Raw genomic sequence first — 19,609 nt, 5'->3', positions numbered from 1 at the left:
AATGCATAAGAGAGGTTAAGAAGAGAGTGCAGTCAGGATAGAGCGTGTCAAGTGTGCATGTGAACGTGGATGAGTATGTGTAAAGATGCACAGGTTTTTTTCCTTCCCCACAAACAATGAATTGCATTGAGATTACTGCAGTTTAAGAACTGATGAGTCATTCACAGCGATGGTTAACACAGACGGCACAACAAAAACCTGTTCTCAAGAAATTTGACCACAAAACAACCGCTTCTTTCATAGTGTGAGATGAGTGTCGGGAGTGATTTTTGACTGAAGGGTAGCAACAAAGGCGAAAGGGAAGGTTTACAACATGGAAATGCTGTGATGCATGGTTTGGAGATGATTGCGCTGAGAGAAAGACAGGAGGCCGAGCTGGAGATGTTAAAATTTTCATGATGGAGAAGATTATATTACAGTGACAGCAGCTGAGCAGTTTGGAGACAAAGTTGGAGAAGTGAGGCTGAGTTTAGACATGTGCAGAGGAGGAAAAGTGGATCTACTGAGCAAAGGATGCTACGCACAGAGCTGGCAACACTTTCTGAGGTGTTTGGGCGGTTCAACGATGCCTTCCTCACGCTCAACCTTTCTAAATGTGAGTTTGGGAAGGCTACTATTACCTACTTGGGCAAGCAGGTGGGACAAGGGCAGGTGTGGCCTGTGACTGCAAAAGTTCAGGCCGTGGTGGACTTTCCAGTGCCACAAACCGGCCGGGTTCTATCGGGGCTTCTGTAAAAACTTTTCGGATGTGGTAAGCCCTCTAACCGACCTCGTTAGCCCCTCAAAGCCTTTTGTGTGGTCTGCTGCATGTCAAACCAAGTTCAGGTCGATCAAGGCGTTGTTGTGTAGTGCACCAGAACTTGCAGCGCCTGATTTCGCTCGCCCGTTCAAGTGGGAAGTGGACGCTAGCGCGTCTGGTGCAGGGGCTGTCTTGCTGCAAGAGAGCAAGCAGGGGATCGATCATCCTGTTTGCTACTTCTCTAAGAAGTTTCATAAACATCAACATGCCCTGTGTTGCTTTGCTGGATGGATCACTCTTCCTGTTGCGGTCGGGTTTTCCTAGACCGGCCGTAACACCAGGCAGGAGGAAAAGATGAGTAAAAAGTTGATTTAATTAATTCACTGTTAGCTGTTGCAGTCCTTCCTGTTTTAATTAAAGCGGTCCCGCGAATGTGCATGCTCCTTACAGTACTCCAACATCCTAACTGTGCATCACTGGAAGCGGGTGATGTAAGTGTCTGCCAATGTTGATTGGCTGAAAAGTGGTCAGGAATAGAGAAAGGAGTAACTTCCAAGATAAAAAGACAATATAGGAGATAGGCCAGATAGAAAGACTGATCCTCAGACTTCCAGAGACTTGCAGAAGGTGCACTGAAGCAGCTGTGTTGGCACGTGGTGGCTCGGGACCTTTCTGAGATACTCTGTACTGTGTTTTCCTTTAATTTGTCACTTGTCCCTGTCTGGATCAGGAAACATCAGTTCGTTGATTTTTGGGGTGGGTGGTCCTTGAGCAGGCAAAGATGGCTGAAATGAGCAGCCTGTAGAATAAGTGATTTCATAAACAAAGAAAAGAGGAAGTTGATGACATGCACTCTGTGGCATGGCTGTACTGGGTCAGTGGGCGTTAGTGGGGTTAAAGGAGATGTGTGTGTGTGTGTGTGTGTGTGTGTGTGTGTGTGTGTGTGTGTGTGTGTGCATACAAGTGGGGTGAGGGGGGGTTGCTGCTGCGTGCCAGCAGAGTCCTGTTTGCATCTCCAGAGAGGCCTACAGGCGAGATCTTATCTGGCGCGTGCCTCAGCCGCTGTTTCCCACACTCTGCATGCTCCATTGCCAGGAAGTGGGTGAGAGGGGAGACTTATGATTATGTGTGTGTGTATGTGTGTGTCAGCAGGGGTCCTGTCCTGTCAGCTTTACGCTGTTTTGACTGCCATGACATAATGTGCCTCAATACAGTGACCCTCTCCCCCCATCTCACACACACACACTCACACACACCCTCTTTCTGCTTTTTCTTTCTTCTTCAAAGGTTCCGCGCATCAACAAGGGCCCCTTTTTCTGTGAATGTCGCATATTTGGCTTTTCATCGGTGCCCCCATTCCCCCCCCCCCCCCCCCCCCACCCCAAAGACCCCCACCCTCACTGCATTTTCCCTCGCCTATGTTTTTCACTTTGATTGAGGCTTTGCTAAGGATTAAGACCCCCGCCATTACCCCCAAAACACCCCTCCCAGCCTGCTATTCTTATGCTGTTTGCGATGAATTAGAAGTGGTGGACCATTAAAGGACATATTGCAGAGATTAGACGACGACCTTGGAATACTTGTGTAATCGAGCGTCTCATTTCACATGAGAAGTAGTCCATGCACGGGTCACAGGTACAGCTCCTGTGCTGCTGATTAATGAAACATGTTGATATGCATTTTACCTGGTTACTACTTGTGTTAGCAGCTTTACAGAGACTTTGTGTAAGAAGCTGCACTCAAACTGCTCCTTGCTATTGCAATTGTTAGAAAGAAAGCTGCAAAGAAAAGGAGAAAACATTGGTAAATACATTTTAATGGCACTGAGCGTGCATCTTATCGGCCATACAAATATTTCTGTGTTTGATGTCATGTCTTACTTATTCATTTTTTATTTTGTTTAAATTATTGGTCATTACGTTAACAGCTCATATGCATGCAGCCTGTAAAGCCTACCACACGCCATTCTAATCAACATCTATATTCACATCTGTCTGTGTATTCTTGGCAGTTTGCCTGTGTGTGATTAAATGTTTTGGACAAGCTTCCAGAGGTTAGCTATAGAAAGCTTGGCAGATTTCAGCAAATGACAGGTGGAACCCTGAGCCTCCTTACATCCGATGCCACCGCTTCAAGGTTAGGAAGCTTGTGTGTGTGTGTGCACGCGTGTGTTTGCGTGTGCATGTGTGTGCATGTGTGTGCAGCCACCCCCACAGCTGGGAAAAGATCGATGCAGCCTCCACCAGCAGGCTCCTGGCCCCCGGCTGCTACTGTCTGAGAATGAGAGGCAGTGGGTTGTGTGTGTGTGTGTGTGTGTGTGTTTCGTGTGTGTTTCGTGTGTCTTTTGGAGGGAGGGTGGATAGAAAGATGGAAGGAATGAGTGAGTAGCAGAGGGTGGGATGAGGAAACCAAATGAGAGGTGAGGAGGAAGGCGGTGAGGGTGGGGGGAGAGACAGAATATGCCCAGGCTGGCTGACTCACTCCCTCATTACATCCCTCACTCACAAACACACACATAGTCTCTTTCCCCTGAGTACACACAAACATGTGCAGACTCACAAACACAATCAAGAACACACTCCTTTTCCTGCCAAGCGCTCCTGTGCCCCTGCTCATCTGCGTGGGGGGCCCTGCAGGCAGTCTGGGCCCTTACGTGCCCTCTCTGAACACACACACAGATGTACACACGCACACTCACAGGCACACAGAGGAGTTGATGTGTAAGACACGCTCTGATCCTGCATGCTGATGATGAAAGACAGGCAGCCAGGCTCCTGTCTTAATGCCAGAGGGCAAGACCTGATAGGAACTTGCTGATTCTTGATCCTCCTCCTCCACCTCCTCCGTCTTCATCACCACTGGAATAATTTGAATTTTACCACATTTTTTGTGTGTGCCTGCTATTCTCCTTTCTCATCTCAAATGGCATCTGGTCTGGTTTCTGTGTTTTTCCACCAGACTTGCTTTTAGTAGATACCACTGATCACCAAGTCTCAAGCTAAAGGTCAAAGTTCAGATTTTTGGCAATTTTTGTTTTAAAAAAAAGTTGTTTTCCTATTTGGAAAAAGAGCAGTGGACTGTCGAGCATTCCCCGTGTATAGAATATGGTTCAGCGTAACGTTGTGCAGAGCAGTGCTTCATGTTTTTACGTGCATAGCCCCCAGCCTCACACCTGGCTTGGCAGGAGTTCTGGTCCAACCCCTCTTCCTCCTGCTCCTCCATTAACCCCCTCCCTTACCTCCAGCTCCACCACCCTAAATGAATGAAAGGGAGGGACAGCACAAGACCCCCTTTTTTGGTTCTTCAATCAAATAAACCACAGTCTCCGGTCTAAATGAAACCTGTTGCCCACATTCCAGTGCAGTTAAGTGAGAGGATCTACTGTATGGATGTGTACGGTGCAGATGGCCTTTCTCGGCAAAGGCATAAATTAGCCTGTGCAAGGAAGGGAGATCCCCCATTGTTCTGATGGATTGCACAGATTGAGGCGCACACACATGTACGCGTGCACACGGGCCCTCTAAGTCTGGCTAAAGCAGGAAGATCACACACTCTCTGTCACAGCCTCTCAGATCAGGCTGTCCAGAGCTTCCTGTAATCCGTCCTCTGTAACATTAATTATAAACTGGTGCTTTGTGCCCTGCGGGCCAACCATGACTTTCTCAGGACAATTAAAGTTACTCAGTAGAAGAAGAGGGATTGGGTAGAAAAGGAGGGAAAGAGGATCAGGGAGTGAGTCAGAGGATTTGCGTGGAAACTGCATCTGAGAGCGATGAAATAAGGCAATGGGTGAGATGAGAGTGGGAGTTTGGGCTGGCGTAGTCATACCAGGGACAAGTCGTAGGAACTGGAGCCCTTTATTTTGCTTCTGTAAGCGATTCTTTTAGCATTAGCTTTGACCCCAGAATTAAAGGTTGAACAGGGTAGGGTCTGGGTGGGCAAATGCATGGTGGGGTGGTGGTATGGTGGGATTAGCTGCTATCTCAGGGGCTGATGTGTGGGAAACACAAACCTGTTCTACCTCTCCACCCCAGTGAGTCATGAGAGTAACCCAGATGTAAAAAGTATCCAAGTACCTTCTTTCATTAACTTTTGTTTTCAGTCTTATCAGATCTGCAGCTACATCTTTAGCTCCTGTGCCAAAATTGCTCCACATCACTGCAGTGCTCCTGAGGGCTTCCAATAAATGCCTGAGTATCTTTCCCATTGGACGCTGACCTTTAACAGGCAACCAAATCGCTAAATCTTGTTTGACTGCCTTTTTACTTCCTGCCAAGCATGACTTACTCTGCCGAGGGCTCCTGCAAAGCACTGTGCATGCCTGCAACAGGTGGGGGGGAAAAAAGCATAAAAAGGGCTACTGTGATGTGGCCGAATAAACTGTCCCTGCCCTGCTCTTTGTCTTGAGTTGACTCAACTAGTGGCTTACTGTGCCAAAGGCAAACCCTTTCAAGTTGCTCCTGATCTGTTTGTAACAAAAGGGTTGATTTCTAGATAAGTGGAGGAAGAACAGTTATCAGGCCGGCCAGTGAAGTAGTTCATTTGACAGATGTGGTTATCCCAAATGGGTCTGATAGGCTGCAGTTTAATCCTGTTAAACCACCTTGCTCCAGGACATGAACACAGGCTTCCTCAGTGACGCCCTTTCCCTGAACGCTTGACCCGTTGTTGTGGCTACCAAGCTGAATTACTCTGAGCTGTGATTATTCATGCGTGCGTAATCGGCTGCCACATATTCCTGTCATATATGGAATTATTCACTCCATTGATGATTCACATTTACTGTCAGCATTCTCTGGCTGCATTCACGGCGATGCATTTTCATCATAAAAAAGCCGTTTTTAATGCAAACACAATTTTTATGATGATATGTCCAGGAAAGCCTTTTAGCACAAATTTCATTCCCATTTATACTAACAAGCCCATCAATGCATATCACATTAAACACTCCTTCAAAATGGAAATGCAGGCTAAAAGAGAAGCAAAGAGAAAAAATACTATGATTAAAAAAACATCAGAAAGTAAGATCAGAGATTTCTTTGCCCAGACTGGGATTAAGGTGGAACACTTACTGAATGTTACTCAAGAGCATAAGGTGGTCATTGTTGTAGAAAACGCAGATTAGCAGTTCTCGCAAAGCAAATAGAGCGACATTTTAGAGAAGTACCAGGAGCATTATTCATTGCCAGAGGTAGTCATGGAAATATTGAAAGAGTATGTGCTCAAAAAGAAAGAAATCACAGAGGACATGTCGCTGAGCTTTAATGTTTTGGCTTAGTTTTGTGACTGATAAGAACCAATTAGAAATCAAACAAAGGTGTCTGGCTCAGTATCTGCAAAAAAGCTCCGTTTAAACTAAAAGACAATCTGGAAATTTAGTAACAAAAGCTGAGTGAGAATACTTCCCAAAAGTTTCGGTTTTGGGGATGAGAATTTAAGATGAAAATGTAAGAGGTGCAGCTGCAGCCTCAGCTGAGCGAAAGAATCTGCATTTGTCTGATCGACAGGTTTTGGTGTCCCGACTTTTAACAAAGTTGTTTTTGGTGTAGGTTGTGATGACTCTGTGTTGCTGTGTGTCTTATAACTGACTTTTATAGTTACCTATCCTTATCTGCACCTCCACCTCCAGTATTTGGTACGTATAACTCAATCTGGATAACCACATTTTCGAAATGAGAAAAGAAAGTGGATGACACAAGAGTGAAGCCATTGTACAGTGCAGCAGGCTGAAGAGAGAGCAGCAGTGCGGTGCGTGCATTTCCACAGCAAGTGTGCCACAGGCAGAGTAGCTGCATAACAACAGATGAGAATATCTTCTTACTTGGCTAAAGAGAGCAAGGACAGGTAGCGCCTCTGTCCACGGGAATATTTTACAATTGTAAACAAGACCTTGGCATAATATTACTGCATTCTCGGTTGCTTTTTGTTTACATACCCTAGATACTCTGTGAGAGGGAGACTGCGCTCTTTTTGTGTTTTCTCTTCTTTGCGTGAGAGAAAAAGGCTTGTGGTCATTTTTGTTCTTGAATTGTTTTCATCTCATGAGAATATTTAGGTTTGAGGATTATAGTCTGAGGACTATACGATGCTCTGCAATGGATAACAATTAAAGGAACAGTCCACCCCAGCATGGAAGCCCAGCCCAAAATGTCTGAAGTCAGGAGGGCCGCCGAACCTAAAGAAGTTTAGGCCGAGCTATCGTGCTCTCTGTGTCCAGCTGTGTGTGACTGGTGTGAAAAGTTAGTGTGTTATTTCGACAGAGTGGATGATATATTTTATTTCCGGCAAAACTGTTCCTTTGCATAACGCTGTCAGCAACTCTAAAAGTTCGACTTGTCGATGCGGTCCGTTTACTGGTGCCCTGCAGGTGGTGCATTTAGATGACTCCAAAAGAATGTGTTATCCAATATGGATTAGGCCGAGTGGAAAAGTGGATGCTGTGAATAGAAGTAGTCAGCACAGTGTGGCTCAGTGTTGAATGAATAAAGATTATGTACACTAGATATCATTCTCGCATTGTGGGACCACGCTGCAGAAAGTAGCACCTCTAATGGCCCTCGAGGAGCTGTGTTGGACAAACCACGTCTTTTTAAATCACTGAAATTAACACTGCTGCAGCCAACACTTGACTCCAGCCCAACCACTTACATGTCAATGGCCTTTTCCCATAATCCTCTGCCCAGAGGTGACTGCGTGCAGGCTTGAGTGGGTGGAGAAGAGAAACCAGTTGCTGAAACCAGCGCGAGGCTTGGAGTTGTCGCCAAGAGCCCTGCGATCTTACACAGCGCTGGTACTTAGCTCATCTCCTTGTTGAAAGCTGAAGCTCTCTGAGGGGGAAACAATAGGGGCTGCGATGGGTGCGGCAGCAAGGGGAGGTTAGGGGGCAGATAGGGTGTTAACTTGACTGAAAGGGGCAGCAAGGTGAAACCTGGAATGTGGTGCTGATGAGGTCATACCTGCTTTGTGTATGTGTTTGAGACAGACTCGAGCCTCAGCGAGGATTCAGCACACACACCCCTTGAGGCCCCATCAGTAATGATGTCATGGGAAACTATTACAAAGCCCTTATTGGCTGTTTGTAAACTCTCTCCATTTCCTTTCTGGCCACATGAAAGCCTCGGTTTTGAACTCCTGAATAAAAACACAGCTTCTCTGCTGTAACGCTACCAGGCCGGAGTAGAAAATTCCGAGTGAAAATCTACTCCAATTTGGACAAGATGTAAATCATTACATCTCCTTTGATGTTCTTCCCGTCTCGTCCTCTCAGTCTCTGTCTCCCTCTTGTCTTTATTACTTATCGTTTCTCTTGACCGTAAACACTGTGAAGCGATCCCTGCTGCTATCCTGCGAGAGCACGGGGGCCCCTCTCTGTGCAGTGTGTTGAAAACAGATCAACTTGAAGGAGCTGGGAACATGAAAGGAGGGAGCTAACAACAGGGGATAAACACATTCCTCTGCAACCCGGCCCCGCTACCGCTGGTGCCACTGCTGGCTGGTGGCAGCACAGGGGAGCTCGCAGCAAGAAGCATTTTGGCCACAAAGCAAAAGTAGAGGAGGGCGGGTGGGGGCAGCTGAAGATCCCCGAGCTCCCTCAGATCTCACATGCAGCAAGCAGCACTTGACCTTTCCAGCACTAAAGGAATATGACAGCCGTGAAGCCGACAGAGAGAATGGGGAGAGAGGCAAAGTGGGGTGGGTTGGAGGGGGGGCTGGTGAAGTGAGCAAGAGACAAAAGCCACACAAAGTGCAGGCTGCCACCAAAACAGTTAGTTTGCAATCAACGTCAGTCATCCCTCCTGTCGGGACAGTTTGATTTTCACTTTTCAAATGAGGCGTTTATTTTTGGCCTGATAACAGGGCCGGCTAAATTGAAATTGGCAGCTCGACAATCTACAGATAATAGTCGACTACGCAGGAGATCATGTGAACAGCCCTTTCTTTCACTGCGCTCGAGCCCCCACCCTCTCTCGCTCCTGTCAAAGACGGGAAAGGAGGAAATGAGGGAGGGAGAAAGAGAGAAAAAGGGGCTAATCTTAGTCACAATCAGAGGAGGCTGAGAAGGCAAAAAAGGGAGTCTAAAATTGAAGGGGAGGAGGAAGGGTAGGGGTGCAGGAGCAAAAAAAAAAATAGAGTAATGTCCCGGTGATCAGGAGGAGGCCTGGAGGGGTGGTGAGGTGGGGTGAGGGTGTACAGGAGAGGTGAGGATAGAAAGAGAAAAGGAGGGAATTTCTTTAATGTTTCTGGCAGCAGACCAGCTGAGGTCTCAAGGTTATCCTGGCTTTGCAAACTCCCACGGGAAAGGTGGAGTGCTGAGGGCCGAAGGAGGGGGAGCGCTGAGGGCTCGAGGAGGGAGAGATGGCTGCCCTTTTTTCTCCGTGAGGGAGGGTAATGCTCTGGGGGAGGGTAATCCTCGGGCGCTCTTGTCTGATAAGGTTGGCCTTGGCCCAGGTAGGAGGAGAAAAAATGGCTCTGGGGCCTCCCAGGGCATCCTGGCAGACAGCTCTGCCCTCTTCCAGGTTAGTGCCGCAAAACTTAGAGATTTGATGAATTCTCTCTCAAGCCATTAGTTATAATCACATTTAGGTGATAACAGTATAATACCCTACAGAGAAACGCTTTCTTAACAATCTCGTCTGTACCGAAAAAGCTGCTCTGGAGGTGGTGCTGTCGGAGTACATCGCCTTACTCAAGGACACTTCAGTAGAGCAGGTCCTTCCTGACTCAGAGCATGAACTTCTCCCTAAACAAAAACACTTACTGTATGCTTCTGTGATGATTTTAAGTGTGTGTTGTGACATTAGGCTTTTACCATTAGCAAAGAGCAACAAGCATCAGCAAGCAGCCACACAAAAATCCGTAGACCTGATTTTAATTTGATGTTTTGAATTGCCCGCTTCGTAGCACAGCGTTTAGGCTGAACAGGATATGCATGCATTGTTTTGTCTGTCTGTTATTTTGCTCCACTTTGCAGTATTTCGTTTAGTTTGGGAAGTAGACGGGAGACAGTAAACTGAACTGGAACAGAACACCAAAAGTGCGACTTTACACAATGCTGCATACATTTGTGCGTCCTGTGCAGCGGCTTCAGGCTTCCAGCTGTGAGATGGCAGTTATTAAAAGTTTAAGGATGAAATAAAATCCTTTCAACAGTCATTGTGATGAGATCTTCTAGTCTAATGTCCTCAAAAACTGTTACATTTTAAACAACTAGCAGGAGAGACAAAACTGATTCATCATTCCTACTGTAACCTCCCACCTCTCCATTTCCTGCTAGAATATTTAAACTTATCAGCTCTATGAAAATGAACCCGGAATGTGGCATGTTTATGTGGCTACAATGAAGGGGGGGGGATCAGTGATTGTGTAGGAAAGATCTGCATTGTTATGTGTTTGTTTACTGTAAACTAGGCCTATTAGGGATAATGATTCACAGCATCAAGCTGTCAGTGTCTGGGGCTGTGTGTGTATGTGTGCGTTTGTGTGTGTGCACGCTTGAATGCCTCTTCAAAAGCTGGTCTTCTTATCGTCAGTCAACAAATGGCCTCCTCAGAAGGAAATGGGGACTCTTTGTGCACCTGTAATTCAAATGTCCCAGTGCTGATTGAGAGTAAACAAGAGACACACTGCCTTTCTGTTTTATGTGGACTCTGTGATTAATGGACGGAAAAAAGAAAAGGACAGGCATGCTCAGGTGTTCAAAAAGAAACTTCTTCTTGAGCTGCATTTTTGTCCGTTTGCTTGTTTGTGCAAATCTAGATATTAACTTCGAGACAACTCGAAAATGTTTCGCATAGATGCTTCTCATTGTCCCAAGACTGAGTCCCGTTTGGCCAGAACTCTGCTCTGAGCATCTAGTAATAAAAACATTTAATCCGTAATTATGTCTTCATAGCACCAGAACCCGCTCATGCTTTATCAAACTGAAACAAAACAAATGCAAATAGACAGTAGTGAAATTTGCGAACAGCTGACCCAAATCTGATTCTTTCTTTCATCTCTTCTTTACTTTGACAGCTTGAGTTCTGCACACAAATATGTCCACCATCTAGAACATCGAGTAAATGATGATTACAACACATTTGCATGAGTGGCCCTCACCCCCACCCGCATTACTAAAAAGCAGCTGTATTCCTAGTTTGCTCCAGCCTCAGGCATCCTAACCAGAGACCCAGGCCAACTCGTTGGTCCTCTCCCTAACCGCTTCCTCTCCATCGCTGCTAGATTTGACTCACTGTGACCTCTGACCTTCGACGCTACACCGCCTCCCCCACACATGCAAATAGCGCTGGTCTGTTCCAGGAGGCATGATAAAAGAAGAGGAGAGGGTCAGATGGAGGGAAAGAAGAGAGAGGCGGAGGAGTGACGTGGAAGGATGGAAGCTTGGGGGGCTAGTGGTGGTGGTAGGGGATGAGCATGGAGGAGAGAAGAGACCCCTAAAGGAAGCGGGAGCATCTTGGTCTCTGAAGTGGAGGGAGGCTGTGGCAGCTGTCTGGGGAAGCTGCGGTCTACAGCCCAGCGCCGAGGCCTTAAAACATTTCTCTCTGTTTTAGCCAGCCAAAACGGACCCCAGCGCCTGTGTCTGCGAGGCTTACAGTGACCCGTGCTGATCTTTCTCTGCGTGTGTGTTTGTGTGTGTGCTTGTATGGGAAAAAGAAAGTGTGGGTACATTCACTGTACTTATTGTTTTCCTTGCTCCCAGGCTGCTCCAGGCACCTCAGTTTGTGTGTGTGAGGGGAGGTAAGTGATGTGTGCGGCTGTATCTGGAGAGCCTCCAAGCACCCCTCCTCCCACCCTCCCATCTCCTCTCCTCTCTCCTCCTTCTGTTCTCTCTGCTTGGAGGATCTGTCAGTTCTCCTTCTCTCTCTTTGTCCCTGCTTTGATCCTGCTCTCCAAGCCTTGGCTGGCCTCACTAACAGCAGCTGAGCACAGGTCCTACTCCACTCCCACTAATAACACACATTCATGCCACACTGGGATGATGTGCTTCGACAGACACCCCACCACCACCGCCCCCCACAAATACACACTCACTTGCTGCTCCACTTCCTCCCCCTCTTTTTGCTAACACACTGTAAAATCAGTAAAAACAGATTCAACTATCATCCGGTGCTCTCTGTAAGTATTCAGAGCTGATCCCTTACACACAAGTCTCTGTCTGCACCAACACTCACTCTGATATGAGTGACTGTGGGTACTTCTAAGCCCAGCTACGTAATGTCTCCTGTGTATACATTATGTTGATATTTGTTTTGTTTTGTTTTTTAAGAGGCAAATGATTGAGGGGAAGGATTACACTGATTAAATTCACTGTCTTTCATCAAAAGACGCTATATGTATGTCACAGGGTAACTTAAAAATGGTTATTTACCCAGATATCAAATATACATGCTTCTTCACCCAACATCTAATGGAAGCGTGCTAACATTACACCTCTGCCGAGGGGCAGGCCATTGATGCTCATATCTATATTCTATCACGATGTCAGGAGCGTGAGTTTTTCATCATGCATGCTTCAGTCTGCAGAGTAATACAGTTGGCAGGTTTGGTTCAATAGTTCCCACATGAAAGGGATTCCAACAAAGTGTGTTGTGGTTTTGTGATGTTTTTTTTTCTTTCTGGTTTGTTTTAGTAAATGGGTCATGATTTATGGAAAGCTATATTACTTTGGAGTTTTTCAGTTGTACTGTTGGTGCTTTTATCCCCAACGAGGCTTGAGACATTTTGTTGAATTACGTTCAAGAGAAAGAAGAGTAACTCTGAAGCTGAGAGGCTCACACCAGAACAGTTTACATGAACAAATAGGATAACAAGCTAGAGAAAAAACACAAACGCATACACATATTTCTTATTCCAGCTGTTTCTAATTCTAAAATTTGAAATAGGTGCAGTGATTTACTGAAACATGTGGAAAGATACATGTAAATACAGCACATAAGCTAAATAAAAAGAGTTTGTACATTTCTAAAAGCTTGAAAATCTTCGACACAGGCTGAACACTGATTTCTTGTAATTTCTTTGAGTTGTCTTCAATTCTTCGGGCTATTCGAAGGACATTCAAAGCCCTTCTATGGATGTCAGCTGCCTCTTGTTCATGATCAGGCCAGCTGATGACTGATTGTGTTCCACTGTGTCTTTTTTTTAATCCAGGTATTCTTTTACTGTGTTGGTATTGTGTGTGGGATCATCGCCATGCTGAAAAATGAAGACATTGCCAATCAGACACTTTCCAGATGGTATGCATCGCGTGGTTGATGCACGGTGGTTTTCTGTGTTCACAATTCCATGAATTTTGACAAGATCTCCAACATCACCGGCTAAAATACAGCTCCACGACCACAACAGAGCCTCTGTGTGTTACAGATGGCTGTAGACACCCACTGTGAATAGGCAAACATCCTGCCCTTATAGTCCACAGAAGTATCACATCACACCTGTGTGGGTTTGGTTGTAAGTACATCCTTGTGTGCATACTGATAAGATAGTATATAATACTACAGATACGCCCATATGTAATAATAGTGTGGTACATTGAATAGTAGTGTGTGGTAGTATACTGAGTAGATTTATGCTACTCAGTGTAGAGTAATTCTGTGTGCACTGGTTTGACAGAAAATTGAACTTAAGGTTCACTTAGCACCTTTTTTTCCTTTCTTTTCCTTCTCATTTTTGTGCAAACAAAAAAATTGTAGTGTCAAAGTCCTTAGATGCAATTGTTTATGTCAACTTTAAACTTTCACGCATTACTTTACATAAACTGAAATAGCATGAGCAGTCATTCAGCCATGTCTGAGCTTCTGCAAACACTCAGATAAAAGTTGTAGAGAACCAGGAGCCTCAGATCGTTTGTAACAAGCTTCTTTTCCTCTTTGCAGCTTTAAAGAGCTGCAAAGTTCATTGGCTGTTGACAAGCAGTGACAGTGCACACATTTGCCACTCACTTCTGAAGGAAATGAAAGGATTTCTGCGGACTTGTTGACCATGCTAATCACAGTGTGGACTGTTGGATAAGTCAAGTCAGTCACCACTGTGTCGCGGCCTCTTGGGAGAGCAGGCTGTATCAACACAGTGCCACCCTCAGTTTGGCAGAGGCAGCCACATGACGCCTCGAGGCTGGCCTTGATACAGCCTGTCTGGCTGCTTACTTCCCACTCTTCTTGCCAGCTAGTGATGCCAGGATAGGCATTTAAGCTTGAACCCCACCTTCCCACCCCACTGAACACACACACACACAACCATGTCACCCTTGTTGCACCGGGAGTGCCCTCTGGCAGCAGCACTGTCACCAATGGCTTACACATTAAGGCATGGGCGGTGTATGACAGTGGGCCAGACTGTCTGTTTTGTGAACACAATGTTTCACACTTTCTCACACACACACACACACACACACTTTAAAAGCCACACAATCTCCCTGTCTAATTGCATTATTGCAGTGTGCGGAGGTCCATGGTCGAGAGGGCTCAATAAAGATATGAGCCCTGGGAAAAAGACTAGGAGTGGAGGAATGAAAAAAGAGGAAGAGGGAGATAAAACTGAGCTGTAAGGAGGGGTGATAAAAAAGAGATAAAAGCAGAGACAGGATAAGGTCAAGAGCGATGAGTGTTGGCATATGGGACAAGTAAGGAGGTCACAGGTAAAAAATAAGAAAATAAAAGAATGCAAGAATTTGGAAAGTGATCCTGTGTGCTCCAAATAAAAATACATTTAAAAAGTGTTTAAGTGTATTTTTTTTTCTGCCTACTGGCCAGATAATCATCATCTTTTGGTTTTGGTGTATCTCTGCACAAAATGTGATCAAAAGCTTCTTAGAAACAGGGACGTGTTGGCTGTGAGTCTGAGCCTGTTTCCCACAGATTCTGTGTGATATGGGGTTGACACATAGCAACAGGTAACACTCCGGGGACCGACGGCAGCCAGGTGCGGCTGATAAGATGTTCAGCTGGAGAGAAAAGGGAGAGAGCGACAGAACCAAAGCTCCGTGACTCAGTTCACCGGCGGAGACCTCATGCAACATGAGCGTGAGAAAATCATTCAGGCGGGGAATGTTTCAAAACCTACACTCTGACTTTAGACCGTCGGTAGGTTTGTTTTGGAACTCTGTCAGTGCCATTGTGCACAAAAAAAGAAAAGAAAAGAAAGAAGCAGGTGTGCAGTAGCAACAATGGGAACCTGTTAGTGATGTGTTTGACAGAGGCAGCATTGTTGTGCAGGCAGAATACTTAGGGTTGTTGCAGCAGGGCTTAGGCTCATGTACACACCAGACTTCCTTGTGGCAAAAGCACCAAAGTTTTGCAGTTACACATAAGACGCGCGTGTGGTTTCATTGACGTCTCCGCGTGCCAGTTACTGCTACTCATTCCGACATTTTCATTTCATCTTGAAATCTGAATTTCAAAATCACTCATTGATCTGGCCAAATAAAACGAATACCCCGAATAACGTGCAGCATAGGGAGAGTTCAAGTTTGCTCATTATTTTATCTGTGTGTGAGCTGCTGGCGTTTGTTGAAATGTACCGCTTGATGCTCGAGCGCAATCCTTGCGAAAACCTAAAAAAAAAGAAAGAAAAAGGTCTGCATCTCTGTCGTGTTGAGCCGAGGAAGTGAGGAGCTCGGGTGCAGCTCCGAGTTGCCTATCAAATTCACAATCTTGCGGCCAGCCGCTGGCGACGCCCCGCAGATCCAGGCGGCAAGCCGGCGAGAGGAGCGCCTTCCCCTGGTCGCCTGCGCGCCACGTGTCGTGGTCTCTGCAGCAGCTGGAGGTGTGTGAGCACAGCGGAGCGCCGTGCACTGAGCTGTGTGTGCTCAAAAGAAGAAAACAGGAGTTTCTTTTTCTTTTCTTTTTTGCCTATCACACTTTAAACAATCAGATGTCGTTCAGCTCTATTCATTTCACTTTAGTATGCATGGCCAATGTTTCTCTGTTTTATTAATAAAATGGATGGAAATTAATATTTAGGTGGAGCAGACGAAGCCAAACTTTGTTTGTCATAAACAATGATGTTCTTCAAACTATGAATAATGTAAATACAAACATTCGTTTAAAAGCGGAAAAGCTTGATTATCACCGCGAGGACTCTTCGATGTTTAAATACACTTTAAGGTCACATCTATAACCCTGGAGCGCAGGGTTACAAACTTCCCCCTGTTTGTGTCCACAGTCGCACAACCTGAACACGCCGGGCTGATGCCCGTCAATAAACCTGCAATACACAACTGCTGGCACTATTTCTCTCCCTTTATGTACCGCGGTCTTTAAGTCCGCCGTCTGCTCTTTCTAACTGCAATAAAGATAAGGAATAAATTATGACCCGAAATCTAAAAACGCCTTGAACGCTGTGGGGTGGCCATAGGCGGGAAGGAGGAGGCAAAGGAGAAGAAGGAGGGAGGGGAGGGAGGGAGGCATCGGTGTGATCGTGTGAGCTCTCCGGGCTCAGAAATATCTCTGCTCTGGCTCACATTCCGATAAGGGAGCCCGATCCAGCTCTCTCTCTGTAGGCGTGGTTTTCCCAGGCTTTTAAAACAGCAGCTGCTATTTACCTTCCCCTCTAATGTAAACCACCGCCGCCGCCGCCACCTCCTCTCTCCTCCCCCCTCTCTGGGCTCACCCTCCTCCCCTGGCCCGGCGGCCCCCCGGCAGCCCGGCGGCCAAACCTCCAACCACCGCACTCATAAAACATCCTGGCACGTGCTCCACATTCACAACACCGACAGATGATTAAGTGCCAAAATTTGTACCACAGAGTTCAAAACTACAGTAACGTGGAAACCGAGAGTGCGCGTTTACCCCCACCTCCTTCACCTCCACCCAGGGCCAACCAAATTAACCTTGCTCGGGGAATGTAATGATGGTGCTCAGCGCGGTGTGCGCTTGTTTCGGGATTTCACTTCGCCTTCTCATGTGGTCTCCCCGTGCGGTTTTGTTAGTTGTCATGAGTTGTCATCCCAGGTTGTTTCTTTAACAGATTTCATTTGTAACAGTAACTACCCAAGTTTGGCTGAAAGGAAAACAAAACCGCTCCCCTGCCTGCGCCTCTTCCATGGCACATGACTGAAACTTTGATTGCAGGATTGCCTACCACTTCCCAGTGGTGTGTGTGTGTTTGTGTGTGTTTTTTGAAAGGTAGAAAATAGCTCTATTTTCTTTTAAAGCCACTATAAGCAGCTGCCAATAAATTTTCAACAGCCTAGCAAAGTTGGAAAGCTTATGGAGACAGAATGTGGAAAGCATATTTGCAGTGTTTTTGCTGTTTTTTGCCATTAATTTATACAATTTCATCATGAATATAATTGCTCTCTGTGGTCATGTGTTGTCCGGTAAATACAAAAGTTCCTCTGCCCAGTCAGCGGCTCCACTGTTAATATGTAAACGCTACGATGATTGAAGACTGACGGCAGTTTCCCCGGCTGTGCCCTGAACCCGGGCCGCGCGCCATTGGCCGCCAGCTCCAGCGGCCAAACAACCAATGGGAGGGCGCCGACCACGAGCCGTCCTCCTTCGGGCCGCGTGTCCCTCGCCCTGATTGGTGGAAAGTTACTGTGGGAAAGAAAGTTTGGGAAGTTTCACACGAGCCGTTCGCGTGCAGTGAGAGATATAAATACAAGCCACACGCGGAGAGCCCAACAGAGAGACTGCATCCGCTCCTGGTAGTCGCTACTGCTGCACGTCGCTCTAACGGATTCTAACTCGATACACATCTCAGGATTTTTTCTTTTTTTCAAGGGAGAAGAGACTTTTAAATATCTCAATCTGAAAACTCTCACCTCCCCTGCTTTTCGGCACAATTGGATCGTAATTTCCTGTGGTTTTGTGGGATATTTCTCAATAAAAAAGATGCCTGCCGATATGATGGAAAAAACCTCCTCCTCTCCGGTTGCTGCAACCCCGGCAAGCATGAACACAACTCCCGATAAACCCAAGACAGCCTCTGAGCACAGAAAGGTTGGTATTGCCAATATTTACCCGTTACTGTCATTTAAAACAAAACAAAAACCTTCAACATTTCATTTCGGACACAATTTCTCACACGCTTCTAGTCCAAAGGGAGTATTTTTTGGCTTTTTACGCACCAAACAAGACAAATGGTTTTTAACAGCTTTTATCATTTTGTGTTCTTTTAGTCGTCAAAGCCAATTATGGAAAAGAGAAGAAGAGCCAGAATCAACGAGAGCTTGGGGCAGCTGAAAACTCTCATCCTGGATGCTCTCAAAAAAGATGTAAGTGCTCGCTCGTCATTCTCGTTATTAATAGATTTCCAGACTTCATCTGTCAAACAGTAAGAAAGTGGGTGCGTGATGCTCATCGGGTCTGTTTTCCGTCCCCCTTCCTCAGAGCTCCAGACACTCCAAACTGGAGAAGGCGGACATCCTGGAGATGACTGTGAAGCATCTCCGGAACCTCCAGAGGGCTCAAATGACCGGTAAGTGGCATTTTTCGGACTAATCGGTTTCTGTGTCTTTTAGATAATCTACGCTAGTCTAGCAAGTCGGCTTCAAAAACCCCAAAAATCTAATTTTCTTACAGCCAGAGGTGAACTTGCTCGATTTAAATATATCATGTTTTGTTTTCTTTGCAGCTGCCCTGAACACCGACCCCACTGTCTTGGGAAAATATCGTGCCGGATTCAGTGAGTGCATGAATGAAGTGACCCGGTTCCTGTCCACCTGCGAAGGTGTCAACACCGAAGTCAGGACGCGACTCCTCGGCCACTTGGCCAACTGCATGACCCAGATCAATGCCATGAATTATCCCAGCCAGCATCAGCACCAACATCAGCTCCCTTCCACCGCCGGGCCAACACATCCCTCCTTCGGCCAGTCCATGGTGCAAATCCCCAACTCGTCTCCACAGGTCCTGCCCATGAACCCGGTATCCTGTAAAGGTGGCTCCTCACCGGCCAGTTTACCCTCAGACGCCACCAAAGTGTACGGCGGTTTCCAGATCGTGCCTGCCACAGACGGACAGTTTGCGTTCCTCATACCCAACGCGGCATTTGCGCCAAACGGCCCCGTTATTCCCGTGTACGCCAACAACGTCAGCACGCCCGTGCCCGTTCCGGCCGCGGTGTCTCCCGGAGCCCCGTCTGGCAACACGGATTCAGTGTGGCGACCTTGGTGAAAAAGCGGGGAAGGGCCGCAGAGACTTGAAATGACACTTACTAGCTCTTTCTTTGTTCAATGTTAGGAAGTTGTTTTGAATCCTGTTAGTTCTTGTAAAATGGAAAGAGTATGCACTATATTTGTACAGCTAACAAGGGAGTAAAGTTCATATTGAAATGGGATTTGTATTGTGGAAGTCCGTTCACTGCATTACATATATATATATATACATATATATATGAGTTGTCTTTTTTTACCGTGTGACGCCAAAGATATGTTTAATGCTCTTATGCTGTTCTTCGTTTTGGAAGACAAATAAATTTGTAAAGATATGAAAACAGGCGCTTCTCCTTCTTCTTTTTCTTCTTCTTCTGCTTGAAAACGAAAATAAGAATCTCCATATAAATGCTAATATATTAGTAAATCCTATTAGTTAGTGCCTAAGCTGTGGCTCATATGAGCTTCAGTTTATTTTTCCTGTGTTTATTGCGTTAAAAATTTCTTTCTATACATAAAACCAGCAAGCTCTGTTTTAAAACTATAGTTTGGTCAGACTGTGAAAAAAGTGTTTAAACTCGCAAATTATCTAGAAATTTTTTTCCTAAAAATGGGAAAATGAGTAATAATTGTCAGTATGTTTCAGCTTATTTACAAACTCCTTTATGTTTTATTAGGACGCACAACATGCGCACTAACCAACTGACACGTGTAAGCTGAGCTGGTCAGTAAACTGGACTAATTGTAACTCCATTATCTGTTTGAGTGAATGAGGC

At 46.0% G+C, this 19,609-nt stretch overlaps 1 protein-coding gene across 1 annotated transcript; it reads left to right on the top strand.

Annotated features, from left to right (window-relative positions):
• Positions 1–17,351: 17,351 nt before the first annotated feature.
• Positions 17,352–19,174, top strand: her6 (hairy-related 6). The gene is made up of 4 exons (XM_004561956.6): positions 17,352–17,679; positions 17,859–17,954; positions 18,070–18,157; positions 18,314–19,174. Exons 1-4 carry the CDS (start codon positions 17,572–17,574, stop codon positions 18,853–18,855), a joined length of 834 nt encoding a protein of 277 aa, XP_004562013.1. The 5' UTR covers positions 17,352–17,571; the 3' UTR covers positions 18,856–19,174.
• The last annotated feature ends 435 nt before the right edge of the window (positions 19,175–19,609 follow it).

This window comes from Maylandia zebra, linkage group LG15, assembly GCF_041146795.1.
Source record: "Maylandia zebra isolate NMK-2024a linkage group LG15, Mzebra_GT3a, whole genome shotgun sequence".
Taxonomy (NCBI): domain Eukaryota; kingdom Metazoa; phylum Chordata; class Actinopteri; order Cichliformes; family Cichlidae; genus Maylandia; species Maylandia zebra.
This window is presented reverse-complemented; position numbering and strand designations above follow the sequence as displayed.